This window comes from Bombina bombina, unplaced genomic scaffold (genome assembly GCF_027579735.1).
Source record: "Bombina bombina isolate aBomBom1 unplaced genomic scaffold, aBomBom1.pri scaffold_943, whole genome shotgun sequence".
Lineage (NCBI taxonomy): Eukaryota > Metazoa > Chordata > Amphibia > Anura > Bombinatoridae > Bombina > Bombina bombina.
Genome location: NW_026512942.1, coordinates 29,837 through 50,502, shown reverse-complemented (window position 1 = coordinate 50,502; position 20,666 = coordinate 29,837). Strand labels below are relative to the sequence as shown.

The following is a 20,666-nucleotide window of genomic DNA, read 5'->3' as shown; positions in this document are numbered from 1 at the left end:
TTCCCTCTCACAAGAGTTTCCTTCCTAGGGACTCTGATAGACTCGGTAGAAATGAAAATATTTCTGATGGAGGTCAGAAAATCAAAACTTTTAACCACTTGCCGAGCTCTTCATTCCATTCCTCAGCCATCAGTGGCTCAGTGTATGCAGGTAATCAGACTCATGGTAGCGGCAATGGACATAGTTCCTTTTGCCCGCCTACACCTCAGACCACTGCAACTATGCATGCTCAAACAGTGGAATGGGGATTATGCAGATTTATCTCCTCAACTGCATCTGGACCAGGAGACCAGAGATTCTCTTCTCTGGTGGTTGTCTCAGGACCACCTGTCTCAGGGAATGTGTTTCTGCAGGCCGGAGTGGCTCATAGTAACGACAGATGCCAGCCTGCTAGGCTGGGGTGCAGTCTGGAACGCTCTGAAAGCACAGGGCTTATGGTCTCGGGAGGAAACTCTACTCCCGATAAACATTCTAGAACTGAGAGCGATATTCAATGTGCTCCAGGCATGGCCTCAGCTAGCTGCGGCCAGATTCATCAGATTTCAGTCGGATAACATCACGACTGTAGCTTATATCAATCATCAAGGAGGAACACGGAGTTCTCTAGCGATGATCGAGGTAACCAAAATAATCTGATGGGCGGAGGATCACTCTTGCCATCTCTCAGCAATCCATATCCCAGGGGTAGAGAACTGGGAGGCGGATTTCCTAAGTCGTCAGACTTTTCATCCGGGGGAGTGGGAGCTCCATCCGGAGGTATTTGCCCAGCTGACTCAGCTATGGGGCACACCAGAATTGGATCTGATGGCGTCCCGTCAGAATGCCAAACTTCCTCGTTACGGGTCCAGGTCCTGGGATCCCCAGGCGGTACTGATAGATGCTCTAGCAGTGCCCTGGTCCTTCAATCTGGCCTATGTATTTCCACCGTTTCCTCTCCTCCCACGTCTGGTTGCCAGAATCAAGCAGGAGAGAGCTTCAGTGATTCTGATAGCACCTGCGTGGCCACACAGGACTTGGTATGCAGACCTAGTGGACATGTCATCTGTTCCACCGTGTACTCTACCAATGAGGCAGGACCTTCTAATCCAAGGTCCATTCATGCATCCAAATCTAATTTCTCTGCGTCTGACTGCTTGGAGATTGAACACCTGATTCTTTCAAAGCGTGGTTTCTCTGAGTCGGTCATTGATACCCTGATTCAAGCTAGAAAGCCTGTCACCAGGAAGATTTATCATAAGATTTGGCGCAAATATTTTTATTGGTGTGAATCCAAGGGTTACTCATGGAGTAAGATTAGGATTCCTAGAATATTGTCTTTTCTCCAAGACGGATTGGAGAAGGGATTATCAGATAGTTCCTTAAAAGGACAAATATCTGCTTTGTCTATTCTTTTACACAAACGTCTGGCAGATGTCCCAGACGTTCAAGCATTTAGTCAGGCCTTGGTCAGGATCAAGCCTGTATTTAAACCTGTTGCTCCACCATGGAGCCTAAACTTAGTTCTTAAAGTTCTTCAAGGGGTTCCGTTTGAACCTATGCATTCCATAGATATTAAGCTTCTATCTTGGAAAGTTTTGTTTTTAGTAGCTATCTCTTCGGCTCGAAGAGTTTCTGAGTTATCTGCTTTACAGTGTGACTCACCTTACCTTGTTTTCCATGCAGATAAGGTGGTTTTGCGTACCAAACCTGGGTTTCTTCCTAAGGTTGTTTCTCATAGGAATATCAATCAGGAGATGGTTGTTCCTTCACTGTGTCCTAATCCTTCATCAAAGAAGGAACGTCTGTTGCACAATTGATGTGGTTCGTGCTTTAAAGTTCTACTTACAAGCAACTAAAGATTTCCTTCAAACATCGTCGTTGTTTATTCTGGTAAACGGAGAGGTCAAAAGGCTACGGCTACCTCTCTTTCCTTTTGGCTGAAAAGCATCATCCGTTTGTCTTATGAGACTGCTGGCCAGCAGCCTCCTGAAAGAATTACTTCTCATTCTACTAGAGCAGTGGCTTCCACGTGGGCTTTTAAAAATGAGGCTTCTGTTGAACAGATTTGTAAGGCGGCGACTTGGTCTTCGCTTCATACATTTTCCAAATTTTACAAATTCAATACTTTTGCTTCTTCGGAGGCTATTTTTGGGAGAAAGGTTCTACAAGCAGTGGTGCCTTTCCGTTTAAGGTACCTGTCTTGTCCCTCCCTTCATCCGTGTCCTTAAGCTTTGGTATTGGTATCCCACAAGTATGGTTGAATCCGTGGACTCGATACATCTTACAAGAGAAAACAGAATTTATGCTTACCTGATAAATTTATTTCTCTTGTGATGTATCGAGTCCATGGCCCGCCCTGTTTATTTAAGACGGGCAGTATATTTTTATTTAAAAAAACTTCAGTCATCACTGCACCCTATAGTTTCTCCTTTTTCTTCCTAGCCTTTGGTTGAATGACTGGGGGATGGAGCTAAGGGAGGAGCTATATAGACAGCTCTGCTGTGGGTGCTCTCTTTGCCACTTCCTGTAAGGAAGGAGAATATCCCACAAGTATGGATGAATCCGTGGACTCGATACATCACAAGAGAAATAAATTTATCAGGTAAGCATAAATTATGTTTTTCTTCTTCATAGATGAAACCTTTTGTGGAAATAGAAATGTAGATACACCCAGAGGTTGCAGAACTCTCCACACCTCTATCCAGCATTAAACAAATAAAACAATTGTGTCTCCATTCTACTTTTATCAATATTTAAAGTGCCATGTAATTAACCCAGAGACGCAGTCATATATTTTCTTCAAAGCAGTAATAAGTTATATAAAAACTTTGTATATATTTGCAAATATTTTAAAAGCATATGAGGAGTGTTCATACATACTTTATAGTCCACAGATACCTTCTTCACAGTGTTTCATGTGGTTCTAGCTCTTTCTCAAAGACTTTAAATACTAAATGGGTGACACTTTTATGAGACTAATTATTATTAGAACAATCTCTCTCTCTCTCTCTCTCTCTCTCTCTCTCTCTCTATATATATATATATATATATATATATATATATATATATATATATATATATATATATATATATATATATATATATATATATATATCAAAGTATTTAATAAATATTTTATCTAAATTACATACACATTTTTTACTCTTGTTCAATATCTTTTCTTTTAGCCATCTCTTGATACCTTAGGCCATTTGTCATGTTACTGTGTTTTAATTGGTATTAGATCCATGGGTTAATTAAATTGACTGCATAGGTTTCAATTTTTAACAACTAACAGACTAAATGTTAAAGATAACTGAACTAGAGCACAGACAAAATAATCTGCTGCACAGTAACCATGGTAGCTAACTCAAGGTAATCCTGAAAATTTGACATGTTAGTTTGTTTTGAGAACTGGAATTTAAGTACAATATATAACACTGCCATCTCTGAAAGAAGACTTGTTTATTATGAAACTCTTCAGCTGATATTCCCTTTTATTTTACTTTTGTTAAAATATAATAAGAATTTTTTTTATTATCATTAATTATACCTGAGCCCTGGTCACAGTTTATCAAGAGACGTGGTTCCTTTTCTCTCTCCAGATAGGAGCTAGTGTGGCTGTTAAGTTCTCAAGAATGTGAGAGGTATTTGTAAAGGGAAGGGTATAAGCCTGAAGACTTCTGGTGCGTTTCTACCTATTCCAAGTGGCATGAACACTACGTACCCAAAGATTCATGTGCAATAAAATAGATTTTTCAGGAGTATAACATTTGCTTTACTGCTAATCTATTATTTCGTTGATAACGTTGGTCTCTCTCAAACAGGCTCTCTCTGTTGGAATTTTCCCTTATGTACTTAAACTTCTACAGAGCTCTGCTCGAGAGCTGAGGCCACTTCTGGTCTTCATTTGGGCCAAAATCCTTGCAGTAGACAGTGTAAGTAGTGATGTCCTGATCTTTCATCTCAATTTTTTTCCTTACTGGTCTATATGTGAAGAAACAAAACATTGAGACATTTTGAATCATCACAGCATGCAGACTTTCTTATTTCTATTGGAGATCATATGACCTTTTAACTATGCATGATGCTTTACAGTAGAGTTTGAGGAGCAGTCGAGTTTCAAGGCCTTTAAAATATGAGTTCTATAGAAAAAATTCTCATTGAGTTACCTCTTCTTCCCACCTACCGACTACCTCCTCTTTTTTCCCCCATTTCTTCTACTCCTCCAGTATTCTCCTCCTTTTGCCTTTCTGAAAGTTAGCACACTCTACTATATCTTCAATAATCCACCCTTAGTCTTTGCTTCCCTCCATACATACTTCTATCTCTCACCTACTACGTTTCCATGTTTGTTTCTCACCTAGTTTTACACTCTTTGTATTCTCTTCCTCTTGACCAGTCTCTATGCAATCAATCATTATTACCCCCTCTCATTATCATCACTCTTCCCTTCTGTTCCTTGCAATCTCACTTCTTTTCTATACTATTACTTTTTCTGAATTTATTTTAATGCACCACTTTTATAAACACCTTTGGCTTCAACCCCACTATTCCATTCTGCTCCTTTTACTTTATCTTCTTACCCAATTCCTTTTTCATCCATCTTTTTTTTTCCAGTCTTGTCAAGCAGACCTGGTGAAAGATAATGGACACAAATATTTCCTCTCCGTTCTCGCAGACCCATATATGCCAGTAAGATCTCTTTTTTTTTTTTTTCACTATGCGATCACATAACTGCTGGAAAATCTTGATCACATAACTGCTGAAAAATCTCATTCTGAATACCTCATGTTTGTATAGAAAAACTTTTTAGCAGAGTGAGTATCTGGAAATGTAAAACAAAATAAAAAAATCCTTGTATATTATTGTCATACATTGAAATGTAGGGCAGTGCCTAAACTAACAAGAAACATTAACTTTCAACCTAAAATTTGTCATATCTCATGTGTGTGAAAAAATTAATGTATCTCGCACAGGCTGAACACCGTACCATGACTGCTTTCATCCTTGCTGTGATTGTAAACAACTACACAACTGGCCAGGTTAGTGTCTGTAGAAGATCAGTAATGAACATGGTCAAATGGCCATAAAACAACAACGTAAGTGTATCAGCAAAAATTTTTTTACAGAGTTTCTGAAAAACTTGACAGTTGTCTTATTGAAGATGTGGGAATGACTCTGACAGGTATGGGGTTCGGAACTGAGGGCCCAATTCTCAAAAACTCGGCATGGAGAGAAATCAGCTTATTTTACTGAGCACTATATTGTATATTAAGTGTCTCCTCTTCACATAAAGAATATTAGTGAGCTCCCTTAATGAGATACATCGTTTCCAAGGTAAAATCACCTTTAAAACTAGGGGAGGCATCTAACAGAATCTCGCCAGAGCAGAGAGTTTTAGAGAATCAGGCCCTGAGTGTGGAGGAGCAGTGGGAGAGAGTCTAAGTAAAGAAAGCTAAGTGGGCATGAATAACAAAGCAGTGGATTGTCTGAATAAGGAGGTAGTGGTTTTTTTTTTTTTTTACATAAGGAGGACATGGTGAGTGAGGGGTCAGCTGGTATAAAAATGAAAAAAAAAAAATATTTCATAAATAAAGAATACATACAGTAAAGAAACCGCCTTTACAGAACAGATATGGTGTATGTATTATAACAGAATATTGATAAAAAGAACACTGTCTTGGCACTAAATTTACGATCTAATTAAAAAGATAAATCTAGCTCGCTGCATTATTGTTTTCTATGGTGAATATCCTGATGTTAGGGTGTCTCTCCTGCCAGACAGATGTTGGGATATGTATATAGGTTGGTGCAAGATTCGGTTCCTGAGGTGCTCTCTGTGCTGTAGGAAGCCTGTCTCCAGGGGAACCTGATTGCCATCTGCCTGGAACAACTCAATGATCCACATCCTCTCCTGCGCCAGTGGGTTGCTATCTGTCTAGGCCGAATTTGGCAGAACTTTGATGCTGCACGTTGGTGTGGTGTGCGGGACAGTGCCCATGAAAAGCTTTACAGTCTACTCTCCGACTCAATGCCAGAGGTAAACCATGATATAGTAGGAACGGTGGGTTTTTTGAAGTACAAAAACTGTACAAGGTACACAGATTTGCACTAGTACAAACTGACCAATAATTAAATATATAAATATAATTAAATATTCTACGATATGTACAATCCTAGATGTTAGGGAGCGCACAGAATAAAAAACAACTGTACCATATAGCAATGTCCGCTTTGCAAAATAATAAGCAACCAATAAACGGCTAATGTCAAACTAAATGGCTATATAATGTCCATATGTTTAACCACGGCAGCTCTTAGGAAAATAGTTCCACTTCCTCTCTGAAAAACAGAAACAAACATCTTGCAGTGTCCCAGCTCACCGACTCCAGATTAGGATAATCACCCACAGCAATACACAGGAATCAGTCGTGCTTCCAATTAAAAGCTTTTTCTAAAAGTTGACAGTATTTAAAAGCAAACAAAGGGCACAGAAACGTCCCCCTCTGATGTGAGACAAAACTGCAACTCATTTCTCAGCTACAAGCACTGCTTCCTCAGGCATGACCAATACCTTACACTATACACAACATGTCAAGTGAGGTGTATTATACTGTATGTTAATGCATTGCTTTGTATAGGTTTGCTGTATGTATTATATAATTTTGTCCATACATCCTCATGTATTAAGCAACCCTTTGTATACTCTTCAATAAATAAAGTCTGCAATTTTCAATTCACCAAGACTCTAAATGGCTTATTAGTATAGTTCATGTGTCCTTTAGGTCTATATGCATATATATTCTGCCTTGTACAAATTTAGGGAATATATTTTTATATGTTTGTGTTCTTCATTCACTGCTAATGTTGTGTCTGTAGGTTCGTTGTGCTGCTGTTTTTGCCCTTGGTACATTTGTCGGAAACTCAGCTGAGAGAACTGACCATTCCACAACAATTGATCACAATGTAGCTATGATGCTTGCACAGCTTATTAACGATGGGAGTGCCATGGTCCGCAAGGTGGGCGATACTTTTTATTTATCTATTGTTTACACGGTTTTAAATGTCTGATTTCATGGACTTATGTAATGTTACAATACACTTCTAGTGACTGCATGTTTGATTTTCATTTAAATAAAATATTTCATACTAAATAAATCTGTTACCAGATCTGACATCCATTTCCTTCTACCTACAGGAGCTTGTTGTAGCCCTCAGCCACTTGGTAGTACAGTATGAGAGTAACTTCTGCACAGTCGCTCTTCAGTTCATGGAGGAAGAGAAAAATTACCCACTCCCTTCTCCAGCATCAACAGGTGTGAACATCTGCTGCTTTGCAGCTTTCTCTGTAAGACTTCTATATTTTCCTTACAAGTACACTTACTCCTGTTCCTTACACAACAGAAGGGGGTAGCCTGACCCCAGTGCGTGATAGTCCCACCACCCCCCGACTGCGATCTGTGAGCTCCTACGGAAACATTCGAGCCGTGACAACGCCACGAAATCTGAACAAGTCCCTGCAGAACCTCAGCCTAAGCGAAGAGAGTAAGAATGATGGGAACAGACAAAGAGTGTCATTTAAACATGCAAAATTATCAGGGCAAAAAATCTCTATTCCCCTACAATAAAAGATTACTGAAATAATGAACTCTTTGGCATAGTGTTGTAAACATGTGGTTGCCTTTTTAAAAAAGGAACGTTATGACTTTCAGAAGATACATTCATTTTAAAAGAGAAAGAAAACTGGTTATATAGAATAATAATTCTTTGTTAGCTTGATATATATAAATATAGATAGACAATTTGCAAAACTCTGAGATTCTTATAAATGCGTTTATAGCATAAGATCTTGCTTACCGGCAATGTGTATTTCCTACACCCTTTCAGCTGGAGGTGTTGTAGCATTCTCTCCTGGGAACTTAAGCACAAGTAGCAGTGCAAGCAGCACCCTCGGCAGCCCTGACAACGAGGAGTATATACTATCCTTTGAGACCATTGATAAGATGAGGCGCGTGAGTTCCTATTCCTCCCTCAACTCTCTTATAGGTGAGTGGTTCTTGCCATTGTACCTGTTTTTTTCTATTGACTTCTACAGCGTAAATCTATAACATTATCCCCTATCAATCTTTTCTTTCATGTAATTAGCAAGAGTCCATGAGCTAGTGACGTAAGGGATATACATTCCTACCAGGAGGGGCAAAGTTTCCCAAACCTCAAAATGCCTATAAATACACCCCTCACCACACCCACAATTCAGTTTTACAAACTTTGCCTCCGATGGAGGTGGTGAAGTAAGTTTGTGCTAGATTCTACGTTGATATGCGCTCCGCAGCAAGTTGGAGCCCGGTTTTCCTCTCAGCGTGCAGTGAATGTCAGAGGGATGTGAGGAGAGTATTGCCTATTTGAATGCAGTGATCTCCTTCTACGGGGTCTATTTCATAGGTTCTCTGTTATCGGTCGTAGAGATTCATCTCTTACCTCCCTTTTCAGATCGACGATATACTCTTATTTATATACCATTACCTCTGCTGATTTTCGTTTCAGTACTGGTTTGGCTTTCCACAAACATGTAGATGAGTGTCCTGGGGTAAGTAAATCTTATTTTCTGTGACACTCTAAGCTATGGTTGGGCACTTTATTTATAAAGTTCTAAATATATGTATTCAAACATTTATTTGCCTTGACTCAGGATGTTCAACATTCCTTATTTTCAGACAGTCAGTTTCATATTTGGGATAATGCATTTAAATCAATCATTTTTTCTTACCTTAAAAATTTGACTTTTTTTCCCTGTGGGCTGTTAGGCTCGCGGGGGCTGAAAATGCTTCATTTTATTGCGTCATTCTTGGCGCAGACTTTTTTGGCGCAAAAAATCTTTTCTGTTTCCGGCGTCATACGTGTCGCCGGAAGTTGCGTCATTTTTTGACGTCCTTTTGCGCCAAAAATGTCGGCGTTCCGGATGTGGCGTCATTTTTGGCGCCAAAAAGCATTTAGGCGCCAAATAATGTGGGCGTCTTATTTGGCGCCAAAAAATATGGGCGTCGCTTTTGTCTCCACATTATTTCAGTCTCATTTTTTCTTTGCTTCTGGTTACTAGAAGCTTGTTTATTGGCATTTTTTCCCATTCCTGAAACTGTCATTTAAGGAATTTGATCAATTTTGCTTTATATGTTGTTTTTTCTCTTACATATTGCAAGATGTCTCACGTTGCATCTGAGTCAGAAGATACTTCAGGAAAATCGCTGTCTAGTGCTGGAACTACCAAAGCTAAGTGTATCTGCTGTAAACTTTTGGTAGCTATTCCTCCGGCTGTTGTTTGTATTAATTGTCATGACAAACTTGTTAAAGCAGATAATATTTCCTTTAGTAATGTACCATTGCCTGTTGCAGTTCCTTCAACATCTAAGGTGCAGAATGTTCCTGATAACATAAGAGATTTTGTTTCTGAATCCATCAAGAAGGCTATGTCTGTTATTTCTCCTTCTAGTAAACATAAAAAATCTTTTAAAACTTCTCTCTCTACAGATGAATTTTTAAATGAACATCATCATTCTGATTCTGATGACTCTTCTGGTTCAGAGGATTTTGTCTCAGAGATTGATGCTGATAAATCTTCATATTTATTTAATAGAATTTATTCGTTCTTTACTTAAAGAAGTACTAATTGCTTTAGAAATAGAGGATTCTGGTCCTCTTGATACTAATTCTAAACGTTTAGATAAGGTATTTAAATCTCCTGTGGTTATTCCAGAAGTTTTTCCTGTTCCTAATGCTATTTCTGAAGTAATTTCCAGAGAATGGGATAAATTGGGTAATTCATTTACTCCTTCTAAACGTTTTAAGCAATTATATCCTGTGCCGTCTGACAGATTAGAATTTTGGGACAAAATCCCTAAAGTCGATGGGGCTATTTCTACCCTTGCTAAACGTACTACTATTCCTACGTCGGATGGTACTTCGTTTAAAGATCCTTTAGATAGGAAAATTGAATCCTTTCTAAGAAAAGCTTATCTGTGTTCAGGTAATCTTCTTAGACCTGCTATATCATTGGCTGATGTTGCTGCAGCTTCAACTTTTTGGTTGGAGACTTTAGCGCAACAAGTAACAGATCATGATTCTCATAATATTATTATTCTTCTTCAGCATGCTAATAATTTTATCTGTGATGCCATCTTTGATATTATCAGAGTTGATGTCAGGTTTATGTCTCTAGCTATTCTAGCTAGAAGAGCTTTATGGCTTAAAACTTGGAATGCTGATATGGCTTCTAAATCAACTCTACTTTCCATTTCTTTCCAGGGTAACAAATTATTTGGTTCTCAGTTGGATTCTATTATCTCAACTGTTACTGGTGGGAAAGGAACTTTTTTACCACAGGATAAAAAATCTAAGGGTAAAAACAGGGCTAATAATCGTTTTCGTTCCTTTCGTTTCAACAAAGAACAAAAGCCTGATCCTTCATCCTCAGGAGCAGTTTCAGTTTGGAAACCATCTCCAGTCTGGAATAAATCCAAGCCTTCTAGAAAGGCAAAGCCTGCTTCTAAGTCCACATGAAGGTGCGGCCCTCATTCCAGCTCAGCTGGTAGGGGGCAGGTTACGTTTTTTCAAAGAAATTTGGATCAATTCTGTTCACAATCTTTGGATTCAGAACATTGTTTCAGAAGGGTACAGAATTGGTTTCAAGATGAGACCTCCTGCAAAGAGATTTTTTTCTTTCCCGTGTCCCAGTAAATCCAGTGAAAGCTCAAGCATTTCTGAATTGTGTTTCAGATCTAGAGTTGACTGGAGTAATTGTGCCAGTTCCAGTTCTGGAACAGGGGATGGGGTTTTATTCAAATCTCTTCATTGTACCAAAGAAGGAGAATTCCTTCAGACCAGTTCTGGATCTAAAAATATTGAATCGTTATGTAAGGATACCAACATTCAAAATGGTAACTGTAAGGACTATCTTGCCTTTTGTTCAGCAAGGGCATTATATGTCCACAATAGATTTACAGGATGCATATTCCGATTCATCCAGATCATTATCAGTTCCTGAGATTCTCTTTTCTGGACAAGCATTACCAGTTTGTGGCTCTGCCGTTTGGCCTAGCTACAGCTCCAAGAATTTTTACAAAGGTTCTCGGTGCCCTTCTGTCTGTAATCAGAGAACAGGGTATTGTGGTATTTCCTTATTTGGACGATATCTTGGTACTTGCTCAGTCTTTACATTTAGCAGAATCTCATACGAATCGACTTGTGTTGTTTCTTCAAGATCATGGTTGGAGGATCAATTCACCAAAAAGTTCATTGATTCCTCAGACAAGGGTAACCTTTCTGGGTTTCCAGATAGATTCAGTGTCCATGACTCTGTCTTTAACAGACAAGAGACGTCTAAAATTGATTTCGGCTTGTCGAAACCTTCAGTCACAATCATTCCCTTCGGTAGCCTTATGCATGGAAATTCTAGGTCTTATGACTGCTGCATCGGACGCAATCCCCTTTGCTCGTTTTCACATGCGACCTCTTCAGCTCTGTATGCTGAATCAATGGTGCAAGGATTACACGAAGATATCTCAATTAATATCTTTAAAACCGATTGTACGACACTCTCTAACGTGGTGGACAGATCACCATCGTTTGATTCAGGGGGCTTCTTTTGTGCTTCCGACCTGGACTGTAATTTCAACAGATGCAAGTCTCACAGGTTGGGGAGCTGTGTGGGGATCTCTGACAGCACAAGGAGTTTGGGAATCTCAGGAGGTGAGATTACCGATCAATATTTTGGAACTCCGTGCAATTTTCAGAGCTCTTCAGTTTTGGCCTCTTCTGAAGAGAGAATCGTTCATTTGTTTTCAGACAGACAATGTCACTACTGTGGCATACATCAATCATCAAGGAGGGACTCACAGTCCTCTGGCTATGAAAGAAGTATCTCGAATTCTGGTTTGGGCGGAATCCAGCTCCTGTCTAATATCTGCGGTTCATATCCCAGGTATAGACTATTGGGAAGCGGATTATCTCAGTCGCCAAACGTTGCATCCGGGCGAATGGTCTCTTCACCTAGAGGTATTTCTTCAGATTGTTCAAATGTGGGAGCTTCCAGAAATAGATCTGATGGCGTCTCATCTAAACAAGAAACTTCCCAGGTATCTGTCCAGATCCCGGGATCCTCAGGCGGAAGCAGTGGATGCATTATCACTTCCTTGGAAGTATCATCCTGCTTATATCTTTCCGCCTCTAGTTCTTCTTCCAAGAGTAATCTCCAAGATTCTGAAGGAATGCTCGTTTGTTCTGCTGGTAGCTCCGGCATGGCCTCACAGGTTTTGGTATGCGGATCTTGTCCGGATGGCCTCTTGCCATCCGTGGACTCTTCCGCTACGACCAGACCTTCTGTCGCAAGGTCCTTTTTTCCATCAGGATCTCAAATCCTTAAATTTAAAGGTATGGAGATTGAACGCTTGATTCTTGGTCAAAGAGGTTTCTCTGACTCTGTGATTAATACTATGTTACAGGCTCGTAAATCTGTATCCAGAGAGATATATTATAGAGTCTGGAAGACTTATATTTCTTGGTGTCTTTCTCATCATTTTTCTTGGCATTCTTTTAGAATTCCGAGAATTTTACAGTTTCTTCAGGATGGTTTAGATAAAGGTTTATCCGCAAGTTCTTTGAAAGGACAAATCTCTGCTCCTTCTGTTCTTTTTCACAGAAAGATTGCTAATCTTCCTGATATTCATTGTTTTGTACAAGCTTTGGTTCGTATAAAACCTGTCATTAAGTCAATTTCTCCTCCTTGGAGTTTGAATTTGGTTCTGGGGGCTCTTCAAGCTCCTCCGTTTGAACCTATGCATTCATTGGACATTAAATTACTTTCTTGGAAAGTTTTGTTCCTTTTGGCAATCTCTTCTGCCAGAAGAGTTTCTGAATTATCTGCTCTTTCTTGTGAGTCTCCTTTTCTGATTTTTCATCAGGATAAGGCAGTGTTGCGAACTTCTTTTGAATTTTTACCTAAAGTTGTGAATTCTAACAACATTAGTAGAGAAATTGTGGTTCCTTCATTATGTCCTAATCCTAAGAATTCTAAGGAGAAATCATTGCATTCTTTGGATGTTGTTAGAGCTTTGAAATATTATGTTGAAGCTACTAAGTCTTTCCGAAAGACTTCTAGTTTATTTGTTATCTTTTCCGGTTCTAGAAAAGGCCAGAAAGCTTCTGCCATTTCTTTGGCATCTTGGTTGAAATCTTTAATTCATCTTGCCTATGTTGAGTCGGGTAAAACTCTGCCTCAAAGGATTACAGCTCATTCTACTAGGTCAGTTTCTACTTCCTGGGCGTTTAGGAATGAAGCTTCGATTGATCAGATTTGCAAAGCAGCAACTTGGTCCTCTTTGCATACTTTTACTAAATTCTACCATTTTTATGTATTTTCTTCTTCTGAAGCAGTTTTTGGTAGAAAAGTACTTCAGGCAGCGGTTTCAGTTTGACTCTTCTGCTTATGTTTTTCATTAAACTTTATTTTGGGTGTGGATTATTTTCAGCAGGTATTGGCTGTCTTTATTTTATCCCTCCCTCTCTAGTGACTCTTGCGTGGAAAGATCCACATCTTGGGTAATCATTATCCCATACGTCACTAGCTCATGGACTCTTGCTAATTACATGAAAGAAAACATAATTTATGTAAGAACTTACCTGATAAATTCATTTCTTTCATATTAGCAAGAGTCCATGAGGCCCGCCCTTTTTTTGGGGTGGTTATGATTTTTGTATAAAGCACAATTATTCCAATTCCTTATTTTATATGCTTTCGCACTTTTTTATCACCCCACTTCTTGGCTATTCGTTAAACTGAATTGTGGGTGTGGTGAGGGGTGTATTTATAGGCATTTTGAGGTTTGGGAAACTTTGCCCCTCCTGGTAGGAATGTATATCCCATACGTCACTAGCTCATGGACTCTTGCTAATATGAAAGAAATGAATTTATCAGGTAAGTTCTTACATAAATTATGTTTTTAACACCACCTGTCCCCACTATGGATGTCTTAAAACTTCTTATGTCTTTATTTAAAGAAAAAAAAATATATTGTGTCTGGTCTACTACATGTTGCTGTTATCTTCCAGAATAATGTTTTGGTTTCCTTTTTTGTTTCTTGTTTTAAAGGAACATAAAACTCAAAATGTTTTGTATTTGACCCCTTTTCCTGCAAATTACCCCTGAAAAATTGCTTTTTTTCCACATCCCTAAAGTAGCTAGAATGGGATTTAAATCCTGCTACATGTTACCAAGTGACTGCTTGATCGGTGCAGTAGCTTATTTTTTTCTGTCCCGAACTGAAAAGGAGATAAGATAAATATCAAGAGGTGATAGGGGTTAAATAAAAAAAAATTTCTTCCGAGTCCCGTTATTCTGCTGCATCATTTTGAATTTACAATTATCTGTGCAAGGAACATAATGGTATGTTTGCTGGCTTGATTAGTTTTGAGCATACAAATACATTTTATTAGAGGCACCTGTGAGACACAATAAAGTGGCAATAGGAAAGATAATTATGGTGTACATTTTGATCTTTCATTATCAACTGTTATATTTTTTTCAGGGGTATCTTTCAATAGTGTATACACCCAGATTTGGAGGGTCCTTCTGCATCTTGCTGCTGATCCATATCCTGAGGCATCTGACCTTGCCATGAAAGTTCTAAACAGCATAGCATACAAGGTGAGTGCTCTGACACTGTAACCTGTGGAATGTGTGAATAATAAGATTAAAATCGTATAAAATGTGTGTTCTTCTTTCTTGTGTCTAATACTGGGAATGCAAAAAGAACAAAGTATGTGTTATATGCCAAGCCAAGGAAATGTAACAGAAATGGAAGTGCATTCATGGAACATAATCACAGTTGCGTCACAGGATATCTGGGTCTGTGAAAGATTTATTGTGGTCTCAGGCATTGTATGATGATATATTTTAAGGTGTACTAAATGACTGCATCTTGAAATCTAATAAAGTGGAGTGTTGTATCATAAATTATATTTTGAGTAAAATTCTGCTATTGCGTGTGTTTACGCGAGCGCTATGCGTCAGCCAGTGTTCCGCAGGCAGTGATGCAGACTGGATACTGTAGCAGCTTGCTCAGCACACAGAATTTTTCTCTATAAAGTGGTGACAGCATCTGCAGGGCCCAGGGGGGATTTCCTGCCCTCCTGATTTTGTTTTCTCATTTATCTTCTTTCTCACTGCAGTTAACCAGGTGATGAATGTTTGTGTTTGTTATCCTACGACCATTCAGTGACTGGGTTAAAATGATTACCAGCTGCTATATTAATTAGGCTGCTCATTAAATGTGCATTTTACTATTTTAGTTTGCAGCTGAAAGCTGTGTGGTATGATTTCTTATAAAATCGTATTAAGTGAAGACATTTTACCAGTGGAATCTATGCTCCCCTCTACATGCTTGTCATTGTGAACACAGTTGTATTCTTTTTACTATCTTTGCTTTCTGCTTCCTCCACTTGTACTTTAAGGCCTCTTACAATCTTGTCTTCCCCACTCCCAGGCCACCATGAGTGCTCGTCCACAGCGGATTCTGGATGCATCATCCCTCACTCAGTCTGCACCAGCTAGCCCTACCAATAAGGGGATGCACATTCACCAAGTGGGGTGAGGCATTTGAAAATGGTTTATTAAAACAAAGTGTGTATGTTCTTTGCACACGTCATGTAATGTAATGCGTTATGGGACTGAATCTGCACTCATTAATAAGAGTAAGACTTTCGTGATAATCATAAATTATAATTAACTCTTCTCAGTTGGTTAAACTGAAATTCTAGTTTTATCTTTAGTGTGTACGGAAAAATATCTGCTTCATGGGCAATTGTTGCCAAGTTGCAAAGTACTTTGAGTGAAAATTCCTTAATATAGAAACTATCTGCCTTATCAGAAATGGTTGTGCACAATAATTCATGAATTGTTTGAATATGTGGACTGATCTGCCATGAATAACCATATATCTAGTGATACCATCAGCTTAATATCACCGGTCTCTTTGCAGTGGTTCCCCTCCTACTCCTAGTGCCAGCAGCTCGAGCCTCACCAATGATGTAACCAAGCCACCTGTCAACAGAGAACTACCCTCTGCCCGTCCTGCCAATGTGGGAGGAAATATTGGTGTCCAATACACACCTCACTCTCATCAGTTTCCACGTACCCGTAAAATGTTTGATAAGGGCCCAGACCAGGTAAATTTTAGTAGGCACTACAAATTCTCTTACCCTGCACATCAATCTCAGCCAAAGCAACATGGAACTGATGCTATGATTATGCTTTGCTTCTCTACAATAAGTGCTAAATCACTAAAGGTGTCTATGTGCTTTTAATACCGGATGGGTAGACATTACTAGATATAAGTACACTCCAAATGAGCATCTCTTTCATGCTTATAGTTTTCATATTAGTGTTCTCTTTTAAATTAAACACATGGAATTTATATTGATGTATTGTATCTAGTTAGCCTTTAATTATCCCATAAACTTGTCTGTTATTTTTCTGATTCACGGTATGTGTCAGTTACTCTTATCTTTGTCTCATATCTTTATTCATCTGTCATTCTTGTCCTGTCTTTATATCCTTTATATGTCAGCATGTTTATCAGTTTTTGTCACTCTTCTGACTCTCTTACTCTGCTGTGACATTGTCATTGTTTCAGGAACTCTAATTTGTCTCACTTTCCTCTATCACTCAACTGTCACATTTACATCTGTGTCACTGTCTCTAGTATGTCACACTGCTTTTGTCTGTAGTATTAGTCTTTCACACTTCTGTCTTGTTTTTCATTTTGACTTCCTCTATTTATAATCACTTTCCTGTGTGTCACTGTTTAGCTGTTCTATATGTCTTGCTTTCATCTGTGTGTCACAATCCCTCCCCGTGAGTAGGAGCCACGTACTTTTATCTGTCATATTACCACGTGCTCTTCTGCATTTGAATCTTGATTCTGCACCGACACACAACTATCCCATTCCAAACCAAATGAAGCATGATGCAGTTATTCACTCTACCCTCCTCCTAATACCCAGAGCTCAAGTCCTCTAAACACAAGCTGCTAACTGAATATTTTATTCAGATGAGCAGTCCCTTTGGTAAATATTCAGTCATAGTTAATACATTTGTGTGCCAATTTTTACAAGAGAACATAGCTTTGTGTCATGGTGCTTGCGCACCAGCACTGCTATATACTTACACACTGCTTACCCACCATAAACATTGTCCCTTCAACAACAATCCACTTGAACAATGCTTTAGCCAACATGCTCTTTATCATATGCTGGTAACCCACCATCTCTGTATGTTCCTGTCACCATTTTGTTTGCATACTGCTGCAGCCCTGTCATCAGTCAATTTGAATGTTTCTCTTGCACACTACTGCTAGCTTGATGCTTTTACACTGTGCTGTCACTGCGCTCATGCTCTGCTGTCACTGCTCTCTTGTTGATCTTAGCCCTATCAACTCTCAGCTTGCACGCAGTAGCTGTTCATACGTGGTTTCTTAATCAATACTCCACAGCTACTAAAACTTTCACTCAGTTTGTCCTTACAATCCTCACTTGCATTTTGAGGCCTCAGAAATAATTTGCTTATGTGCAATTCTTTTGGTCGTCTAATTCTGCCAGCACTTAAAACATTTTTATTCCCCCCCCCCCCCCACACTTTATTTCTCCTTTTTATTTAATCTCCCCCGAGAGGAGTATCACATATATTCATTCAGTGTTTATAGTATTTAGACTACATCACTTGCAGTCTAATAACAGTAATCATGCACTCTTCGCAGGCCACCGATGATGGAGATGATACCTTGATGCATAAGAGTTTTGTGTCTGGATCTCTGCAAACTGGCTTTGGTGATTGGAGTGCCAAATACTTTGCTCAGCCAGTCATGAAGGTAACAGTGCCACAGTAATCTATGCTTTTTATGTATATTGAGACCATTTAATCAACATAAATATCTTCTGTGAAGAGGCAAAAGAGTGAAACTAATTTTAAAGTGAATGTAAACATTGACAAATGTGTGCCCGGTTTTTAAAAATCATATTAAAAACAGGGGCATTTTCATATCAAAGTTTACATTTCATCGGTTTAGTTAAAATACTTAACTTTTCTTTTGAAAGCCGGACCAGAGATCCCCTGCGTGCCGCTTAACTCTTCTTATATCATTAATTAAGAATCCAGCTTCTTCCATTCACGGCTTCACCCTCCCCAGAGCAAACATTGCCTGAGGCCAAGCCGTGATTGGAGGAAGCAGATTCTTCATTTCTGACGTATAAAGAGAGGAGCGGCAGGCGGGGGAATCACTGGTCCGGCTTTCAAGAAGAAAAGGTAAGTATTTTAACAAAACCAGTGAAATGTAAACTTTGATGAATGAAAGTGTCCCTGATTTTAAAAGGATTTTTAAAAACCGGGCACACATTCGTCAAAGTTTACATTCACTTTAACACATTAGTTTGTTTCGAATGTTTGTACAACATTTTAACATTTGTTTAATGTAATAGTATTTATAATGCTTTCTTTAAATGTAATATTCAATTTACATTTTTCTAATAATTCAATTAAAATTATGTAATATTGGAAAAAATGATATACAGTATCCCACAAAAGTGAGTACACCCCTCACATTTTTGTAAATATTTTATTATATCTTTTGATGTGACAACACTGAAGAAATTACACTTTGCTACAACGTAAAGTAGTGAGTGTACAGCCTGTATAACAGTGTAAATTTGCTGTCCCCTCAAAATAACTCAACACGCAGCCATTAATGTCTAAACCGTTGGCAACAAAAGTGAGTACACCCCTAAGTGGAAATGTCCAAATTGGGCCCAATTAGCTATTTTCCCTCCCCGGTGTCATGTGACTCGTTAGTGTTACAAGGTCTCAGGTGTGAATGAGGAGCAGGTGTGTAAAATTTGGTGTTATCGCTCTCACACTCTCTCATACTGGTCACTGGAAATTCAACATGGCACCTCATAGCAAATAACTCTCTGAGGATCTGAAAAAAAGAATAGTTGCTCTACATAACGATGGCCTAGGCTATAAGAAGATTGCCAAGACCCTGAAACTGAGCTGCAGCACGGTGGGCAAGCGGTTTTACGGGACAGGTTCCACTCAGAACAGGCCTCACCATGGCCGACCAAAGAAGTTGAGTGCACATGCTCAGCATCATATCCAGAGGTTGTCTTTGGGAAATAGACATATGAGTGCTGCCAGCATTGCTGCAGAGGTTGAAGGGGTGGGGAGTCGGCCTGTTAGTGCTCAGACCATACACTGCATCAAATTGGTTTGCATGGCTGTCGTCCCATAATGAAGCCTCTTCTAAAGATGATGCTCAAGAAAGCCCGCAAACAGTTTGCTGAAGACAAGCAGACTCTAAGAATTATATTTCCTCTGAACTTCAGTCCAATATTTTCTGTTGAAAGTAAAATAAATGAACCTCAACTGCAGTCCAATTGAATAACAGGAATTTGGTACAAGTATAGAAAATCAATAAGCTAGCTCCTTATTGTGGGTTAAATGTTAACGGTGTTCCTCTTTCCCCCCGAAATTATGTTAGTAAGTACAGTAAATCAGTGGACTTGCGAGGTATTGGGTACAGTGTAACGGTATTCAAAGTTACACTGTATCCTACAAGAGGTAATTGCTGTACCCTGTGATGCCGGAGACTCACTGTATCTGCTAAGATTCCTTAGCGGAAGTGAGTATGGCATCATAGGGATTAAACATATGTTAGCTAACAATCTGCAGAGAAAGGAATAAGGAGTAAAAAAAAACAGTATGTGACAAGCTTGTCTCAAAGCAACTGCTTACCGCATTGTGAAGAGGCGATGATCCGGTCATGAGGCGGAGGAAGGAAAGGATGACGTCACTCAGCCGAGGTGGACGGATTAACAACAGGGAAAAAAAAAACTGAAATTAAATTACGAGACTGAGAGCACAAAAATTCACAGATGAGTAGGTCCTTCAACGCTGAAAACAAATAGGCAAAAACAGCTCAGGCTGAAAGAAACTGATACTTCAGGAAACAATGTCTGGATGTAGCAAGACACAAGCTTGGGAACAATCTGAATGATTACTAAGTAAAGAAGTCATAGTGAGGCTAGCTTAAATAGGCAGGTGAGATAATCACAGGTAAAAGTCTTAAAGGGAGAGTACAATAACAACTTGTCTAAGGGCATGGATTACTGGAACCATGTCCTGTGGTCCAATGAGACCAAGATAAACTTATTTGGGTTAGATGGTGTCAAGCGTGTGTGGCGGCAACCAGATGAGGAGTACAAAGACAAGTGTGTCCTGCCTACAGCGAAGCATGGTGGTGGGAGTGTCATGGTTTGGGCCTGCATGAGTGCTGCCGGCACTGGGGAGCTACAGTTCATTGGGGGAACAATGAATGCCAACATGTACTGTGACATACTGAAGCAAAGCATGATTCCCTCCCTTTGGAGACTGGGCCGCAGGGCAGGATTCCAACATGATAACGACCCTAAACACTTCTCCAAGACAACCACTGCCTTGCTAAAGAAGCTAAGGGTAAAGGTGATGGACTGGCCAAGCATTTCTCCAGATCTAAACCCTATTAAGCATCTGTGGGGCATCCTCAAACGGAAGGTGGGGGAGCGCAAGGTCTTTAACATCCACCAGCTCTGTGATGTCGTCATGG

General features: G+C 39.4%; 1 protein-coding gene across 1 annotated transcript in view; it reads left to right on the top strand.

Moving 5' to 3' along the window:
- Window positions 1–20,666, top strand: part of LOC128644612 (regulatory-associated protein of mTOR) — a gene marked incomplete at its 5' end in the record, with an annotated part of 93,403 nt that overhangs the window by 60,420 nt on the left and 12,317 nt on the right. Inside the window, 12 exons of the mRNA XM_053697158.1 lie at window positions 3,807–3,917; window positions 4,600–4,674; window positions 4,959–5,024; window positions 5,831–6,022; window positions 6,862–7,002; window positions 7,181–7,298; window positions 7,387–7,527; window positions 7,870–8,028; window positions 14,559–14,677; window positions 15,516–15,619; window positions 16,011–16,197; window positions 17,787–17,897. Of these exons, the coding sequence (XP_053553133.1) occupies window positions 3,807–3,917; window positions 4,600–4,674; window positions 4,959–5,024; window positions 5,831–6,022; window positions 6,862–7,002; window positions 7,181–7,298; window positions 7,387–7,527; window positions 7,870–8,028; window positions 14,559–14,677; window positions 15,516–15,619; window positions 16,011–16,197; window positions 17,787–17,897 (1,524 nt within the window). The remainder of the gene's footprint in view (window positions 1–3,806; window positions 3,918–4,599; window positions 4,675–4,958; window positions 5,025–5,830; window positions 6,023–6,861; window positions 7,003–7,180; window positions 7,299–7,386; window positions 7,528–7,869; window positions 8,029–14,558; window positions 14,678–15,515; window positions 15,620–16,010; window positions 16,198–17,786; window positions 17,898–20,666) is intronic.